This window comes from Tachysurus vachellii, chromosome 13, assembly GCF_030014155.1.
Source record: "Tachysurus vachellii isolate PV-2020 chromosome 13, HZAU_Pvac_v1, whole genome shotgun sequence".
In the NCBI taxonomy this organism is placed as follows: Eukaryota; Metazoa; Chordata; class Actinopteri; order Siluriformes; family Bagridae; genus Tachysurus; species Tachysurus vachellii.
Window position 1 is genome coordinate 11,837,666 of NC_083472.1, and position 17,183 is coordinate 11,854,848.

Here is a 17,183-nt window from a genome sequence, read left to right on the forward strand (position 1 = left end):
TTTGTCAGTCTGTAAATTGATTTTCTCCTCCTTTGAGAATAGTATGCATTAAAGTCAGTTATGGCAGCGTGTGTTCGGAGTGTATATAGCATCTGCAGTATATTATATACTGTAGATATATATATTAATAATGATAACCTTATTTGATCTCTTATTGTGGTACAAAAAAAGCATTCATTTTTCCAGTAAGCTGGTGTTTTTTTTGGTGAGCACTGTGTTAGTTTTGAAGGATTATATGCATTATTTAATAAATTCAGGATTGTACAATGCCTACTTCTTTGATTTCACTGAGAGACTTTCTGGTCTCCAGTGAGAAGGTCATTTTCTAGTCCTCTCCTATAGCATGCTGCAATTTAGTAAGTGCCACTCGATCAGCTTTCTGTCAGAATTTTTTTTTTCCTCCCCCTTCTTGGTGGCTCTCTTAAAGCGAAGTGACACACTTCTTACTCATGTGCACAATGCAGCTTTTTTGCTGCTGCTACTCTATTAGTGACATTATGGTATATGCAAGACACTGAGAGGCACATGGTTGGAGGAGGGTGAACCAATAGAAAGGCTCCCTCCAGTCATCCCCTTGTTGTTAAAAAAAGGGGGGGGGGGTGGAGAGAGAGATAGCGATAGAGAGAGCACAGTCGTGAGTAGAGGTGGTGGTGATTCCTTCACCTGAGCTGCTGTCTTTCACTGATTCTGGACTGTTGGACCATGGGCTGCTCTGGCAGCAAAGTGTGCTTTAATGCTCCCTGTGCTACACCCCGGGTAAAGACATTCAGCTGCTCCTCTGGGAATGGACTATCATGACAAACAGGATCTCTGTGGATGCTTACACAAATACCTACAAGCATCTGTCTCTTGTTAATTATTAAGCATGAGCTGTGACGTTTGAGAGTTGTATTTGACTCATCTAACATCTTGAATTGCAGTGTTATTATTTCGTGCAGCTTGCTGCAGCCTATCTGGGCCTTCTGCCTATCTGTAATTAAGGAGGGTGATCAGTTCACATCTGCCTGATGCATGTCCTATGTGGATTTTATTAAGCTGCGGGGAAAAAGCGCAGGTTGAGAAGATAGCAGGCGGCTTTTGGATCTCCACTGCGTCTTTTTTGGGAGGCTGACAGGAGCACTGCAGCTGAGGGGCTGGCTGAAATCCACTTTATTAAAGAAAGAGAGAGAGAGAGAGAGAGAGAGAGGAGGAAGAGGAATACTAGAAGACTGATTATGCCACTTTGCCTCATTCTTAAACCAGTTTACTAAGGAAGTCAGTTAGTATTAAGATGCTCTTGTTTTTAATTTTTTGTATTGTGTGCTGTGTAGAATGCACCATAATGCAGAAGTGTATATTTAGAATAGTTGATGTCATGTGCAGCAGTGTCGGGCTTGTGTTTACAATCAAATATCTAGGTAATTGAAAAAGCTTTAGTACAGCAATGTTGTCATGTATCCTATTTCAAAGAAGAGCACTTTTTCTGTGGAAAAGTATCTCTGTTGGGGAAAAACATTTAAACTAGTTGCCTATTTAATAGAATATAATGTCAAGGTGTAAGCAGAGCATGGTTATATTTTAACCATGTAGAATTACAGGCAGACTTGTTTTATGTACTTTTAGTTTCCAGGATGTAAACATGAAGGGAAAGTTGTGTATACTGTGTGTTTCTGATGTGAGTGTCTCCTTTTGTGTGCAGAATGAAGAATCAGTGAAACGGCGTCAGGAGCATGCTGTGGAACTGCTCGACCTGCATGAGGAACTCGGTGAGAAACGTACTGATGACAATGATGTTGTTTTGTTTCCAGTCCGGGAAAAAAACAAATCTAGAAAGGTCCCACCTTTTGAAAATTTGCTTTAATAAGCTAATTGCATTGTAATTAGAAGAGGAGTGGATATGCTGTGCCCTGCAATATGGTTTATTAAATAGAAGAGGACATAATTTAATGACAGGGCAGCTTAATTTCATGTACCTACAGCGAGGCATGGAGCCAATGTGCTGTTAGAAATGTTAGGGCAGGGAAGAGGTAGAGCTGTTTGTTTTACTGCCTGGTAATATGACGGTACAAAAGTCACTCAAGCATTGTTCAGAGGTGTGTCTTTTCCCACACACTCTTTCCTGCAGACAGGGAGCATGGTAGGAGGCATCCGTCCTAACATGCGCTTGTACCCCAAGGCCGAGGCTCTACTCGGGTATGAAGGAAATCGGAATTACTACTGGAGTCTTTCTAATTATACAGTGTTACAGAAGGAGAGGTGCTGGAAGTGATACAGGGTTAAGTGTACATACCATTAACTGCTCTCTGGTGATTATTGGCTATAGAAACTGTAGAAACTATTGAAATGTCGTCTTTCTATGGATTGTCTCATAGATGCTATGACTGATGCAAAATCTAATGTTTAATCAGTATAACCAGAAGACCTGAGCACCTGCGAAACAGCTGTATTTAGAGTGTCACCATTTTTTTCTGTTCTTTAAACAGATAACTTTTTTCCATAAAATTACAAGCAAACACAAGTCAGTGGAGTCTGTCTTTTTTATTTATTTATTTTTTTTTCCCCTTTCTGTTAAAAACCTATAGCCTGTTGAACTGCTCATGCCGCAGTTTGGTATATAGATCACGTCTTGTCTGGCATTTGTTAGTGATGTACAGAATGACTGTCACTTGGGTAATCTAAATTAATAGGTCAAAAACTGTATATTTTTAAAAGCCATGCTTGTTTGAATTGAATCATTGTGTAAAACTGTTTCTGTCTAGTTTAAGGTATTCCTTTCCTCACACACAGACTACAAATGGCAGCGTTATGGGGTTTGTCACTTTGTATTTTTCTGTATTTTTTGCCCTTTTTTTTTTATTGGCACATCCCTAATCCTGTGTATGATTTGTAATCCTGCTTTCTTGGGCACTTAGTGCATTCCAAACATGTAGAGAGGCTTAAGACCCCCACATGACTCCCTTTGGCCATCTCACAACATGAGCCATACTAATATTGAAGACTGTTATCCTGTTACCAGTACAAGGTTTCAACTATTGATTTCCATTTGCTATTTAAGACTGTCATGAGGTACATCTTTCAATAAATCCACTGAACTTTGTTTGCTCTAGCCAGGGCTGTTTTGTTTTGGCTTCTCTCCAGATCAGCCTTATAAAAAGCTCAGTCTTGTAAAACCGCACTAATGTATATTGCTCTCCAAGGCTTCAGGAAACTCGTAGTCCTGTCTATGCACATTGACGTCGGTGTGCCTGTTACAAGACCATTTATCAGTGCATCACTGATTACAGCTCAGGAGGGAAATGTTGCCCACCCCACACTTTAAAGCTTCTATAATTATATGTCATTTTCCCCCACTGTGTCACTACGCATAAATACCTTCATAACTTCATCATTATTAGAGATCCACCCCAGCCAGAGAGATGTATTACCTTTATTTTTTTCACACCTGTATATAAGCTAGTTCCATATGTTAGCATGTAGTGCCATGTAGAAAACAACCACAGCATCACTGCCTGTTGGATTTGGTTCACTTTACAATAGAATCCTCCAAAAGATTGGCATTATATTCAAAGTGAAATCATCCCATCCCGTTTGAGTTTTCTACATCAATGCTTGCTTGCTACAGCACTGACATCTCGCCTCATGCTTTCCCCATCTCCTTTTCCCTACTGACAAACACTCCTGATGTGTATCGGTTGCTTTTTCTATTCACTCGCCTTATTCAGATTATTTATAGGCTGTGTGTCTGAGGTCTGCAGCATATATTTACCCCGTAATAGAATTATGCTGCAGATTTATGAAACGCATCCAACCATTAGTGACTGTTCTGTAAGGCTGTTCTGCTGTCCCTCCCTGGAACTACACATTACATGGTTTTGTTCCAGGGGAAGGTTACAGAACAGACACTTAGCTAAACTCTAGAGTATGTTCAGGACTCCTTCACAATCGCTCCTAGTATAAACATGATTTGATTAAAGTATTTACACAAGGTGTGACTGTTAGGCCCAAGGGTTTAGTAGCAAACTGTTATGAGTTGCAGCAACAAATAGACTGAACCCAAATCACCTTTATTTATGATTAAATTCAGATGAGGGTCAGTGACTCATTCTGTCCTGTGGATAAATGTCAGAAAGAATGACTTTTCACTCTTTATTTGGGCTTTAAGTTACAAACACCCTTTATGTTAAGGTCAGATCTAAGAGGCAATGGCTTTTTAGTAGCTTTCAAGCACAAAGTGTGTGTCGAGATAAACGATTGTTTCGCTCACAGCTGTTTGTCCTGTTTGCCAAACTTGTATCATTGTTGCAGTGTTGAAGAGAAACACTTCTAGGCTGACAAATGCTAAAGGACACTGACACTCATTTTTTTGGATCTAGGAATTGCATGTAGTCGGTTGTTTTATGATATTGTTGACAGTGCGGCCTTACATATGCCTTAGAACACTAGAAGTTGCAGCTGTGATTCCAGCAGTCGCTCGAATGTGTGGATAAAGAACAGCAGCGTGTGTGTGTGTGTGAGCGTGAGCCCCCTCTGGGACTGGGTTAAAAGGCATCTCAGTAATAAGAGAAACTATTCACAAATCTCCAACTTTGTTCTGATTGTGAAAGTATGAGTTTTGACAAATGAGCGTGTTCATTTTCTCTATTACATTTACAATTTGCAATTCTTGCATAATAATGAATGTACTGTTGTAGCTTTGCTTTGTAGTGTTGTCAAAGATGCTATAAGTGCGGTAACAACTGTGTGCCAAGAAGAATGCTTTTCAAATGAATCACACAGTGGAGCATTGGCAGAACCTTATGTCAAGACAGCAAATGTGCGTTAACGCCAGCAGCTTGTCCTTTCCAGATTTGGTGTATAGTGAACTGTTCTTTAATCTTGCACTGGATAATCATAAGATTAAAACATATTTGTGAGCACCATTAATAGAGGAGCTCTAAATAATTTCTTATTTATGTACCCATTTATATTTTAGATGTTGTATAGAGATATGTTATGTAAAATATGTTTTGTAATACACCCATTGGCCTGAGTTAATGAAGCGACTGTGTTCCACAGTGAACTCAGTGCAGTCATGCGAGCGTCTGGAGAAAGAGAAGGAGCAGCTGCATGCTGCCTTCGATGGAGTGCTGCAGAAAGTGCAGGAGCAGCACCGCCTGGACCTGGCTGACCTAGAGGAGCGCTTGAAAACCTTCTACATGACTGAGTGGGAAAAAATCCAACAGTCCTATCAGGAAGAAGCAGAGAAGTACAAAGCCCTGCTGGAGCAACAGGTAAAGAGGAAGGATTGCTTTTGTGCAGTTTTTATGCTTTGTCACTATAAGATCCTCTCTGCAGAAAAATCTATCCTGAGAGCTCTTTTAAGCCTAAGATTTCATTTCAATGCTGCATTTCTAAGACTAGCCTGCCATTTTCCCATATGTCTTCACATTTACATGCAATTTATATTTAGGCCTATGCGTCAAACATTTGCCAGAAGTACTTCTAATACTGAAAGTGTTTGTGTTCCTGTGTAGCTGGAGGAACTGAGATCCAAACATGAGGCGATGCAGAAAGAGCTGGAAGAAAGCCATGAAGAGAATGTTAAAGGCCTTAAGCAGCACTATGAAGAATCTTTTAAAGGTGACTAAAATTAGTGTTCTGTCTCTACCCACATGCCTAGCTAACCTCTAATATGCGTAAAACGACATGCTAAGATTTTCCTTTCTCTTGCAGAACTCAGAAAATCTCACGAGCAGGAGATGCAAGCACTGGAAAAAATGCAAAAAGAAACCGAATCGAAGTTAACTGTAAGAAGGAACACGGAATGTTAATATATTAACATCATTAATCATTAGCTCAGTCTAATCAGTTACTTGCATTACTTATATACATTTATAAAAGCAGTTCATCATCCCAAGTGAGAATTCTGTCCATCTACAAGCATCTTACTTAGCAGCTATCCAGTATGTGTTAGGAGTATAAGCGACTGACAGGAAAATATTTTTTGCTTTCATCAGAATCAAATTGAGGAGCTTACTACAGCCAACAGCTACTTTAGTGAGAGGCTGAAAGCAGAAGAGGACAGAAGGAAGGAACTGGCTGAGAAATGTCAGGTACGCTTTCCCCTCAAACCTCCGCTTATCCTGTTACTGTTTATACATGTTATCAGCTGGACCGGAATAGTGGCCACTGATAGCAAAGGTTAAACACTTTCCATTTAGTCCATCAGTGACTTTTGTGGAGTGGCAAGTTAATATTAGACATTCTTGTCTGATTCACATGAAGTGGGCCCCCCAAGCACTTTGAAAGGGGATTTAGATAATAACCCTCTAGCACATTGCCAAGCTTTCTATATATAGAGATATCATATCAACATCCTGGTCTCCACTGACTTTCTGTTGCTGCATAATAACTTGTTACGTATGTTAAAGTGACACAAGATCATTCACACATATTCAAGGTGCCATTTAAAAAAGACTCTTTGTTACTACGTGCATATTCATAAGAGAATTACAGAGCTTCTGTTTCGCTATAGAAGGAAATGCAGGAATGAGTGGTACTGTATGATTCTGGTCACAAAAGATCATGCTCGCTAACATATAATGTTCCCAGAAGGACTCTCACACCCTGTATCTGGAGCAAGAGCTCGAAAGCCTGAAAGTCGTGTTGGACATTAAGAACAAGCAGATCCACCAACAAGATAAGAAAGTGATGCAAATTGAAAAACTGGTGAGCTCAAGTCTCATTTCGGCCCTTGGTTCCCTCAAAGTTCTCTTTTTTTGCACTTTTATGGATATAGTAGACTGAAGATAGTGAGAAATGGAAATCTGGTATTTCGGTTTACACACACATTTTTATTCACGTTATTTTAGACGGAGAAAAATGTAAAGCTTGAGGAATGTCTAAAGAAAGTCCAGCAAGAAAATGAAGATCTAAAAGCCAGAATGGACAGACATGCTGCATTATCAAGGTCTGGCACATCTTTTCCTGGTCTCTGGATATTCTTTGGTTTTTTTTTTTTGTTTTTTTTTATGTATTTTACCTTTTTTATTTTCTGGTGATTTTGATTTGCTTCTGTTATTCTCTGTTTTGATATTAGTACTAACACTACACTTGCAGTGCTTACTTTGTAAGTCCAGGTATAATGTAGAATTACTGTATAATGCATTTTGTTCTACCCCTTAGACAACTGTCTACAGAGCAGGCAGTCTTGCAGGAATCACTCCAGAAAGAGACAAAAGTGAACAAGCGTCTGTCGATGGAAAATGAAGAACTGCTATGGAAACTACAGAACGGAGACATGAGCAGTCCACGCAAGATCTCACCCTCATCTCCCTCTGTGACTCTGCAATCCCCTCGCCACTCGGGCCTTTTCTCCAGTCCCCCCGTTTCCCCCAGATAACACTGGTCATCAGCTTCCATGAAGCAGCTTCTCAAACACTTTGCCAGGGACAGAGTTCTTGTCTACACTGAAGGCTATATTAGCTGTGTGGGTCCACAACCTGTCACCTGAAGGACATTGATCCAAAACGGATCTACTCTCAGGTGAACCTTGTACAGTTGAATGACTATTATAACTGATTGCACTGAAGCACTTAATCAATAAGGCCACCTTTTTGTATTTTGCCTTTCACTTCTGATTTTGGACAAAAAAAAAAAATCTCAGGGTTTGTACATAATTTCTCATGCCACTAGACTGTCATATGACGATTCGTTTTTTGTCCTTCATTATCTGGGAAGGTACATTACTGGCTTGAACGGCATGGCAAAATGCTTTACGTCTTCGGCTTCTATGCATTTGACTTGTTTGCTATCAAGAGAACATTGACAGCACATTATGACTTTTTTCTTCACATAAACAAAGCTTTACCACTAGCAGCCTTTTACGAGGACCTGTATTCCATTACAAAAAAATCTAATTCCTAGGATTATACTCATAAAAACTTTCCAGATGCTACTCAAGATTCATTTTCCCATTAAATTGCTCTCTTTCGCCCTACACTGGAATAGCAAGGTATTAAATAATAACTTTTTTTTACCCAAGTCATTTTTATACACAAGTGAATGAAACCAAATGGACAGATATTACTATGTAGTGTTCCTAGGAATCAGAAAGACGTACTTAAGGGATTCAGATCCATTCAATACATTTTGAATCAATATTTTAAACCTTATCTATTACAAATCCTGTATTAAAGACACTGTCCCACAAATTGAAGACTGATGAACTGTGTATTCGATATCCGAACATTAGCCAGTCCAATTACCTGCTACTAATGAAAATCTCCTGTCAGTGTTTTAAATATGAATACGGGTTTAGGATTGTTGACTACTGTTGACCCCTGATGAGATACTGGTGTACTTTTTCTGTTCGTCCTTTTTTTTTCTTAACTATTTTTATGACCATGGGACCAACGTATATGACTGTTTGTGCATGTTCAAGTGGCCTCAAGAGGAAACCCAAGTGTTGAAACTCTCCTTATGCAGCTTTAAGGTTCATCTATTTCACATGTGTGAATATGGTTTGGTTGTGAGAGTAAAAGAAATTGAGTTAATATGGATCTTGGTTGAGTGTTGCTAAGATAATTGTGTTAGTATTTGTGTGTGCAAGTTTATTGGTGTAAAGCTAAGCTGATTTTTTTTTTTTTAAATATGCAATTAATAAAGTCACATTAAACAAACTTGATTTGTTCATTTAAAAGTCTGTTGGTTTTTTTTAGAAAAGCATTTTAACAAGTTGGAACCTTTTATATGGAAATTGGTTAAAACTTTACATACAGTATGTAACGATGATTTCAGACAAAGGCAAAGTTACAGAAGGTAAGTCTGGACTGAGCAAAAAAATAATGGAAAGTGAAGTGTGTGTGTAACACTGAACCAGAAATAAGCACAGGCTTCACTCTGCACTCCACATTCCACATACGGAGTCCATTAAAGGATTTAGCACACTTTCCACCACAAGCTCCACCATCGGCTTCTTTTATTTTCACTCCCAGCAATGCAAGGCCATGTTAATATTGAGGTACAGATAATGATTAACATTAAAAAAAAAACAATACACAGATTTAAGTAAACACTTTGACGAGTATTTACTGGAGCTGTTTTCTCCATATGAAGCATTTGCAGGTAATATGACAATAGCAGGAAACCAGTAAAAGGTATTCACACATTAGACATCTTGCATCCTTCACTCCACTGCCATGATAACAGTCTTTTCTTCTCAAGAAGGCATCAATACAAACAAGCAGCAAGATGCCAGTGGTGTAAAGAGTCCAGGTTTAGTGCCATCTAATGGTCTAATGATACGAGTTCACTTGTGTGGCCACAGATGTCTCTCCATGATTGTTTTTGGCTGTGCATATGTAGTTCCCATAATCGATAGTCTCCACATCATCCACAGTCATGATACTCTGGGAAACGCGCATGATTTGACCCGCACCTCTGTTTACCAGCCTATGTGATGCCTGAATACTCACAGGCCTCTGGCCCTACATGGGAAAAGAAGAAAAGAGCTCAGTGTGCGTTTGCTTAAATGAACTGCATTCATTTATTACATTTATTAAGTTGCAAATACAAGCCTTCAGTTCAATGGCAAAGAATCTAATAGGTGTGTGAGTGTGTAAGTGTAATGAGGAGAACTCTGAGAGCTTGTGTGGGGTTCTGGGTTACTTTTGTTTTGCTCTAGATAGTCAAATAACCCCACTGTAGAGTCCCGGGTAGGAACACGAGGAAGGACGTTGACAGGTGCTGGAGGTGGAAACATCATTACAAGTAGAAATTGGAAAACATTACTGGATGGTAAAGAGAAAGAAGTCTTTCTCTAAAACTTATTTTAAATCACCTCCATTCAGCTGCACTGTAGAATACAGAACAATTGAACAGAATTGAATTGAACTCAGGCCCGACTCTCAGCCTCTACATACAGTCACGCTGACTTTTTATCGGAGTGTTCTTCACTGAGAGCCGAGTGAGCTCCAAGACAAGGTGAAGCTGGCACTGTGCTGCTAAATGTTGAACATAAATAACTACTCATTATAACACAGTGTGTCAAGTTAAATACTACAACTTACACTGTATTACTCATTACATGGTTGTGCTTTTTATCGTTTCAGTAATTAACTAATCCTAAAAATATTGCAGATAAAAACCAAAGCAATTGTGAAACAGTAGTGTTTTCAGCTCTGTTTTAAAGAAGAAAAGGTTTCTGATAGTTTGCTGTAGTGTGCTTCAATGTTTATATGCATAAGATCATTTCAATTAGGAGCCAACTGTCAAAGTGTGCATACTAGATCTGCAAGGTCATAAGGAGAGGGATCTGCATAGACAGCCAGTGACTCATGGGAGTGCCGTAGATGCTGCATCCTTTGCATCACTCTTGCATCAGTCGACTTTATAGCCGTGTCTTCATCAGCGAACATTTGAAGACTTCGGCAGGAAGGACTTAATGTTGGGTCGGTGGTGAACTCAGAAATTGCACTGACCCTCTTTGAAGCTCTTGGTTGCTAAATTCCACTCTACTACAAACTGCTGTAGAAAGGACATTATTTACATTTATATTATTTACTGTCCAGTGTCACCCAAATGAGGATGAGGTTCCCTTCTGAGCCTGGTTCTTCATCTCAGAGAGTTTTTCCTTGCCACCGTCTCCTCCCGCTTGCTCATTATGGAAAATTCTTAGAGATATATAGTAACATAATTTTAAATTTTATTTTTATTCTGTTTCTATAGCTACTTATGTAAAGCTGCTTTGAGACTGTGAATAGTTCAAACAAATCCACACATATACAAACAAAATAAATGGAATTGAATTTAATAAGGGGGGGCACGGTGGCTTAGTGGTTAGCACGTTCGCCTCACACCTCCAGGGTCGGGGTTCGATTCCCGCCTCCGCCTTGTGTGTGTGGAGTTTGCATGTCCTCCCCGTGCCTCGGGGGTTTCCTCCGGGTACTCCGGTTTCCTCCCCCGGTCCAAAGACATGCATGGTAGGTTGATTGGCATCTCTGGAAAATTGTCCCTAGTGTGTGATTGCGTGAGTGAATGAGAGTGTGTGTGTGTGTGTGTGTGCCCTGCGATGGGTTGGCACTCCGTCCAGGGTGTATCCTGCCTTGATGCCCAATGACACCTGAGATAGGCACAGGCTCCCCGTGACCCGAGGTAGTTCGGATAAGCGGTAGAAGATGAATGAATGAATGAATGAATGAATTTAATAAGCAGAAGTTAGTGCAATTGAAGTTTGGAGTGATGTGAGAACATATTGTTAGTGCGTATTGGTGAGCCTTATGGTGGCTGAGGTTTACGACTGATACAGTGTTATTTTACCTGTCCAGGATAGGTCCAGCTGAACTTAACATTCATCTCAGGCTCACCCAGAACTGTACAGGTGACATCAAAGACATCTCCTCCCCTCACTTCATAAGAGGAAGCCTGAATAGTCGCATATGGAGGACCACTAGGTACTAGAAAAAAACGAAAAAAGGAATTTTACACAACACTAATTTTCACTAATCTCATTTTGTGTTCTCACATCTCAATATCCAGCCATCAAATTATACATATTATTATTTATTACTAACATCTTTCTGACCTTCAACATAAAGCAGCTGGTACTTAGTGGAGACCTGTGGTGTGTTTTTTGTGGCGCTCTTAGCCTTGCAGTAAAAGGCCCCCATGTGCTCAAGTCCAGGGTTTTGCAGGATAAAACCTTTGGTAGGATTGTAGGAGATGAGTTTCCCATCAACCTGTATTTCCTCCGGAGGCATTTCCCTGTGTAGGGACACTGTTGTCTTAGGCGTCGTGACTCGGCAAGGCACTACTGCAGGTTTATCAGGCCGCAGGAACACAATCTCAAAGTGGATGGTTGATGGAACAAATAACTCATCTTTGTCTTGGCAGAGAGATAAAGAAATAATCTGCATGATCTCTTTAGGCCAATAAATAGCATTAACTGTTAGGGCCACACTTGCAGAAACAACTGTAATGTTATTAAGAACAATTTTTCCTGGTGCTGTAAGGTCTGTTATCTATACTGTACCTGTAAAGAATATGTAGGAGGTGGAGATGCGATCCGGGTCCTTATCACACTCCTGTCCATCACAGAGTATCACCCAGCAGCTGTACTCTCCCGTATCAGCAGCAGAGGGTGATGTCAGGGTCAACTGGCTAAACTTCTCGTTCTGGTTAATGCTAACATAACAAGAAGGTCAATCTTTTAACTTTAATAACAAAAAGGTTTATGCACTAAAACATAATTACTGAATAAATATGAACTAATGATGAGTTAAGGCATGTCATGGCTCATCACAAATTAATGAAGCACTAACCATAACTGTGTGCATGAATAATAACCACCTTAAGTACTGTTAGTATTGATACATGTTTGTTAGTTAATGGATTACTTAACACATATGAGTAAACTAAAACATTATACATGCAGTATAAGTAAGAATATGAACATGCACAGACATTTTGAAGATCAGTAGCCCAAAACTTCAGTAAGAGCCCGAGAGAGAAATGGGTAAATCTTCATAATGATATAAATGATATAAAGTCAATAGACCTGTCTTGCACAGACACAGTAAAGAAGTCAAAATAAACACAGCTACATCTAAGACTAGATCACTGAGAAATAATAAGTGAATTGTTAAATTCACCCTTATGGTAAAGGTGTCCAGGCTACTGAGAGCATGTACTAGTACTACAGTGGGAAAGGAAGAGAAATGGATTTAGAATGACAGAAAGATTAAGATGCATTATTATTAGGGGTCAAGCCCCGAAGGGGCGTAGACACCTATTGTTATCGTTAGTTTTCTTATTATTATTCTCTTCCGCCATTGAAGTCAATGGCAGCCCATAGAACCGTACTGTAAGTAGGAAAGTTATGTAATTTGGCAAACATGTAGAGGCCAGTCTTAGAAGTTACTACTGTATAGCAAATTTGGTGTGTCTAGCTCAAACCCTCTAGCGCCACCAACAGTCCAGAAATCCAATTATGTTCATGTTCATAACTGCTGACTCGTAAGGCCTAGAGACAAATTTCTTGCATATTTTGGATCCTTTGCTAATGCCGATTCGAATGCACCATAGGATGTTATTTCTGTCATGAATATCTTTTCACCATTTTGAATTTTCCGTAAAACCTACTTTTTCAAACTTTTTCGATTTGCGTGTCCTTTGGTATGTAGCATCTAGAGACACCTGAGACAAAAAGTTATCAAAAGCTTTTTGATAGACCAATGCGTTCTTGTAAACCGTGGCAACATACATGGTGGCAAGCACGCCAAAACGGACGTGAGGCTGTATCTTCAATATAGCTGCAAGTATTGGGTGCTAATATCAGAATCAGAATCAGAATCAGCACCACAGTGACACACACAAACACACAGACACACACACACAGACACACACACAGACACACTCACACACACTCACTCACTCACACTTACACACACACACTTACACACACACACACTTACACACACACACACACTTACACACACACACTTACACACACACACACTTACACACACACCAATGGCAGCCCATAGAACCGTACCTAGGAAAGTTATGTAATTTGGCACACATGTAGAGGCCAGTCTTAGAAGTTACTATAACAACTTTGGTGAGATTTTAAAAACAGCTATTTTTGCTTATAACTACTGCAAACTTGAGTCTAAAATCATGAAGGAGGTGTCGTTAGACTCCTTGAGGCAAACGATACCAAACGGTTTTCGGATGGTCATTTTGTGGGTCGGCCATTTTGAATTTTCACGTTAAGTTCAGTATTTTACGAATGCAATGCCATATCGCTACGAAACTTGGAATGGTTCATCAGCGACATGTTCTGAGCGCATCTGATCGGCTTGACCCCAGTATCGCTGCTTGCAGCTATATTTATTATTAGTGTTTCTTATTAGTGAGTCTTTCAACGTTCACGAAAGAACAGCAATGTAAATTATGAAAATAATCCAGTACCAAACAATGATGTTTGTGTACGTAGCTGCATTCGGCAAATAACAAACGAAATAACAAACGAATGATGATTTGAAATGATACACATTTAATTAACATTTTATTCTACAGCATCTCATATTTAGTTTGCTTCTATGTGTTAATACATTAACGAATAAACACATTAACATGCACTTGCTTGTTTTCAACTAATGAGTTTATAGGACTTATGTTGTGAAGGTTAAATTTTCATTAGTTCATGATTAGTGCATGGTTTAACTCATCATTAGTTCATATTAAGTATTAGTTCATGTATTAATGTAGGATTATTTATGTACTGTTCTTTCAAAGTGGCACAAAATAATGGCATACTTTAGTATTTGCAAACTTCTCCCAAGATCTCATTCTCATCTCATCTCATGAGGGTTTTCCTTGCCACTATCACAGGTTAATTAGGGATCTACATCTACACTACATCCAGATTTTTTGAAAGCTGCTTGTGGCAGTCTCTTGTTATACAGGTCTAAGTTGAATTACTAGATTTCAACTAGTTTTTTTGCTGTAGAGCAAATATTTGGTGTGGATTGTTTCTTTCCTTGCTCTGACTCCCACTAAATTAAACGTCTGCTCATATACAGATCATAGCAGAACAATATGATCTCAAGATGGTATAAAAAGAACAATGTGACAGTGGGTTGAGAATGAATTAACTGAACAAAATAACTGACGTACCTGAGACGGGAATCATTAAAAGTGTCCAGATAAGATGGGTATCTCCAGTCAATCTTGGATCCTTTGCACCTTAGTTCCAATGTTTTTCCAGAATTCAAGATTACACTGTCACCAAGACGAAGGAAGCGTCCTTTGTCCAGAACCTGAGTGAGAATGGACTGAAGTTTTCCATCTACCTCTTTGTCTTTTACTTTGGGGTTGCGCCCCTTGACCCTCTTTCGCCCTGTTCTGAGACTGGCATCTTTCTTATTCTTGGTATGTTGACTCGCACCTGGGGTAGCATGGCAAATAAGAGACATATCAAACCTTGATCAGAAATAGTAATGTTTACTTAAAAAATGGAGAAGTATGTAGACATTAAATTTTCCTTAAACTGGGAAAACTGTTCCTGTTTTCAAGTAAAGCATCTAATTATTGCTTTGTTCCATTTAAAACCAGAATGTAGAGAACAAGAACAGAGCAGAAGGAACAGAGCAGCATCTGGAATTCTACTCCATTTTGCATTTCAATGCCACAGCTGTACAAACAGAAATGCAGGAAATTAGCTTTTTCTTGTTATATCAAAGCCCAGACACCATGAGTCTTGCAAGTTGAAGCATTGTGTTTTTTGTATTACATTGCCAATCAAGAACTTTAATTAAATAACGTTGTTGTCTGTTTGCTGAGAGAAATTTCAATTTCACAGAAATTCCAATAAAAAAATTAAGAAATGTTCCATTGCTCAGCATATTTAGAGTGAATGAAAGCCACACTATTGAAGATAAGGATAGCCCAGGGAGTTTCCTCCAAAATAATGCTAATTTTTGTAAATTCCCTTAGTGTTTGTTTCCCTTCCCAACATCTGTCATTGTCTCAGCTGTGGAATCTCCATCACTCCCCCAAAAAACAAGATAATTCCTGACAAAAGACAAACATCTACAGTACATATAAAAATAAATAAATAAATAAATAAATAAATAATAAGTAACAGACTCACCATTTTGGATCTCCAGCAGGAGTAGTGATAATAAGAGAAGTATCCAGAGCTTCATAGTGAACTGTTACAGAGATACCAGTTTCACAGGAGTACCAGAGGGCAGCTCTAAAACTCTGCAAACACTGACTGTCTCTGTAGCACTGTGGGATTAATCATCACAAAAACAGGGTAACGCTTAAAAACTCCTCTTTAAAACCGACCACAATTTACTCATATGTCCATCGTCTGCTGCCCTCTGCTGGCCCAAAGCTGCTGTTGCTAAATATTGTGCATAGGATGTCGATTGAGATGTCTGATACTTTTATGCAAAGCAAGCATCTTTTATTACATCTGAGACAAGATACAAAGGAGTAGTTTAAGGTTTAGGGTCTTGATCAAAGACGATAGTGGTAAACTTCTGATATGTAGGATAAAGCCTTAACCAAAGAGTAAAAGTCCATAAAAAAGCTAGCAGTTTGTTTTTTTTTTGTTTTTTTAGAATTTAATAGAGCGTAGTTAAACCAAATATCTATTAAAATCTAGGCAAGTGATAAATTAACAAAGGCCTACAGGATTAATGTAATCTACCAATTTTATATATTTATCTGAGCTTGGAGCCTATCCGAGGATCCCAGGAGACTTGGGGCACAAGGCAGGGGACTCAATCACACACCTTACAGTTAGAGATTCCAATCAGCCTACCATGTATGTCTTTGTACTGGAGGAGGAAGTCAGAACATGAACATGCACACAGGCACACACACATACAGACACACACACACACACACACACACACACACACACACACACACACACACACACACACACACACACACACAGACAGACATAGGGCAGAGATGGGAATCAATCCCAGGAGTCCAGAAGGCAGGAATCAAATCAAACCTTCAAGGCAATCTACTTAGCCACCATGCAGGATCTGGAGACTGACTCAGGAACTCAGGTAAGAACACACCCTAGCTGGAACATCAGTCCATCGCAGGGCCACATGCACACACATTCACAAACTCATTCATACAAACAGGAACTTCAAACCCACAAATTCAGAAAAGCAATGGACTCTGAGGAACCTGGGTTTCTGGACTGAATCAGGGGCCTGAAAACGTGTGGAATAATACGTGAAATGTTTAAAGTAATATTTAATTCTCTACTGCTGTTCATCAATTTGAGAGCCAGCATAGTGGTGGATAGTAATGTTCTTGTTCTGACACAACCAGCCTTGATTTATGACAATTTTTGTACAAACCCCAATTCCGATGAAGTTGGAAATAGAACTCTACTATGCAAAGTGTAAGCCATACATCAACAACACAGAAACGCCGCAGGCCTCTCTGGGCCGGAGCTCATCTGAGATGGAAGAGGAAAAGAACCATCCAAATTGTTCAAAAAGGTTCAAAAGCCAGCATGTGTGATGATATGGGGGTGTGTTAGTGCCCATGGCATGAGTAACCTGCCAACCTGTGAAGGCACCTCTAATGCTGAAATGTAAGTACAGATTTGAAGCAAAATATGCTCCCTTATAAATTGCACTTCTTAAAAAGTATTAAAGTTCATCTTTAAAAATCCCACAGAT

General features: G+C 39.3%; 2 protein-coding genes across 4 annotated transcripts in view; one reads left to right on the top strand and one right to left on the bottom strand.

The window, feature by feature from the left end:
* The window catches only part of mtus1a (microtubule associated tumor suppressor 1a), a 34,763-nt gene extending 26,128 nt beyond the window's left edge, over window positions 1-8,635 (top strand). For 2 of the 3 annotated variants that reach the window (XM_060885710.1, XM_060885709.1), the window contains exons 7-14: window positions 1,679-1,745; window positions 5,035-5,249; window positions 5,493-5,598; window positions 5,692-5,765; window positions 5,976-6,071; window positions 6,571-6,687; window positions 6,831-6,928; window positions 7,144-8,635. In XM_060885710.1, the coding sequence (XP_060741693.1) occupies window positions 1,679-1,745; window positions 5,035-5,249; window positions 5,493-5,598; window positions 5,692-5,765; window positions 5,976-6,071; window positions 6,571-6,687; window positions 6,831-6,928; window positions 7,144-7,360 (990 nt within the window). In that variant the 3' untranslated portion in view covers window positions 7,361-8,635. The remainder of the gene's footprint in view (window positions 1-1,678; window positions 1,746-5,034; window positions 5,250-5,492; window positions 5,599-5,691; window positions 5,766-5,975; window positions 6,072-6,570; window positions 6,688-6,830; window positions 6,929-7,143) is intronic. The other variant, XM_060885711.1, reaches the window with a different exon arrangement.
* A 298-nt stretch (window positions 8,636-8,933) lies between these two features.
* Window positions 8,934-15,776, bottom strand: pdgfrl (platelet-derived growth factor receptor-like). Its single transcript, XM_060886034.1, has 6 exons — window positions 15,614-15,776; window positions 14,638-14,908; window positions 11,990-12,141; window positions 11,543-11,842; window positions 11,278-11,414; window positions 8,934-9,446 (listed from the first exon to the last, which is right to left on the bottom strand). The coding sequence occupies exons 1-6, from the start codon at window positions 15,666-15,668 to the stop codon at window positions 9,255-9,257; spliced, it is 1,107 nt and encodes a 368-aa protein (XP_060742017.1). The 5' UTR covers window positions 15,669-15,776; the 3' UTR covers window positions 8,934-9,254.
* Window positions 15,777-17,183: the final 1,407 nt, after the last annotated feature.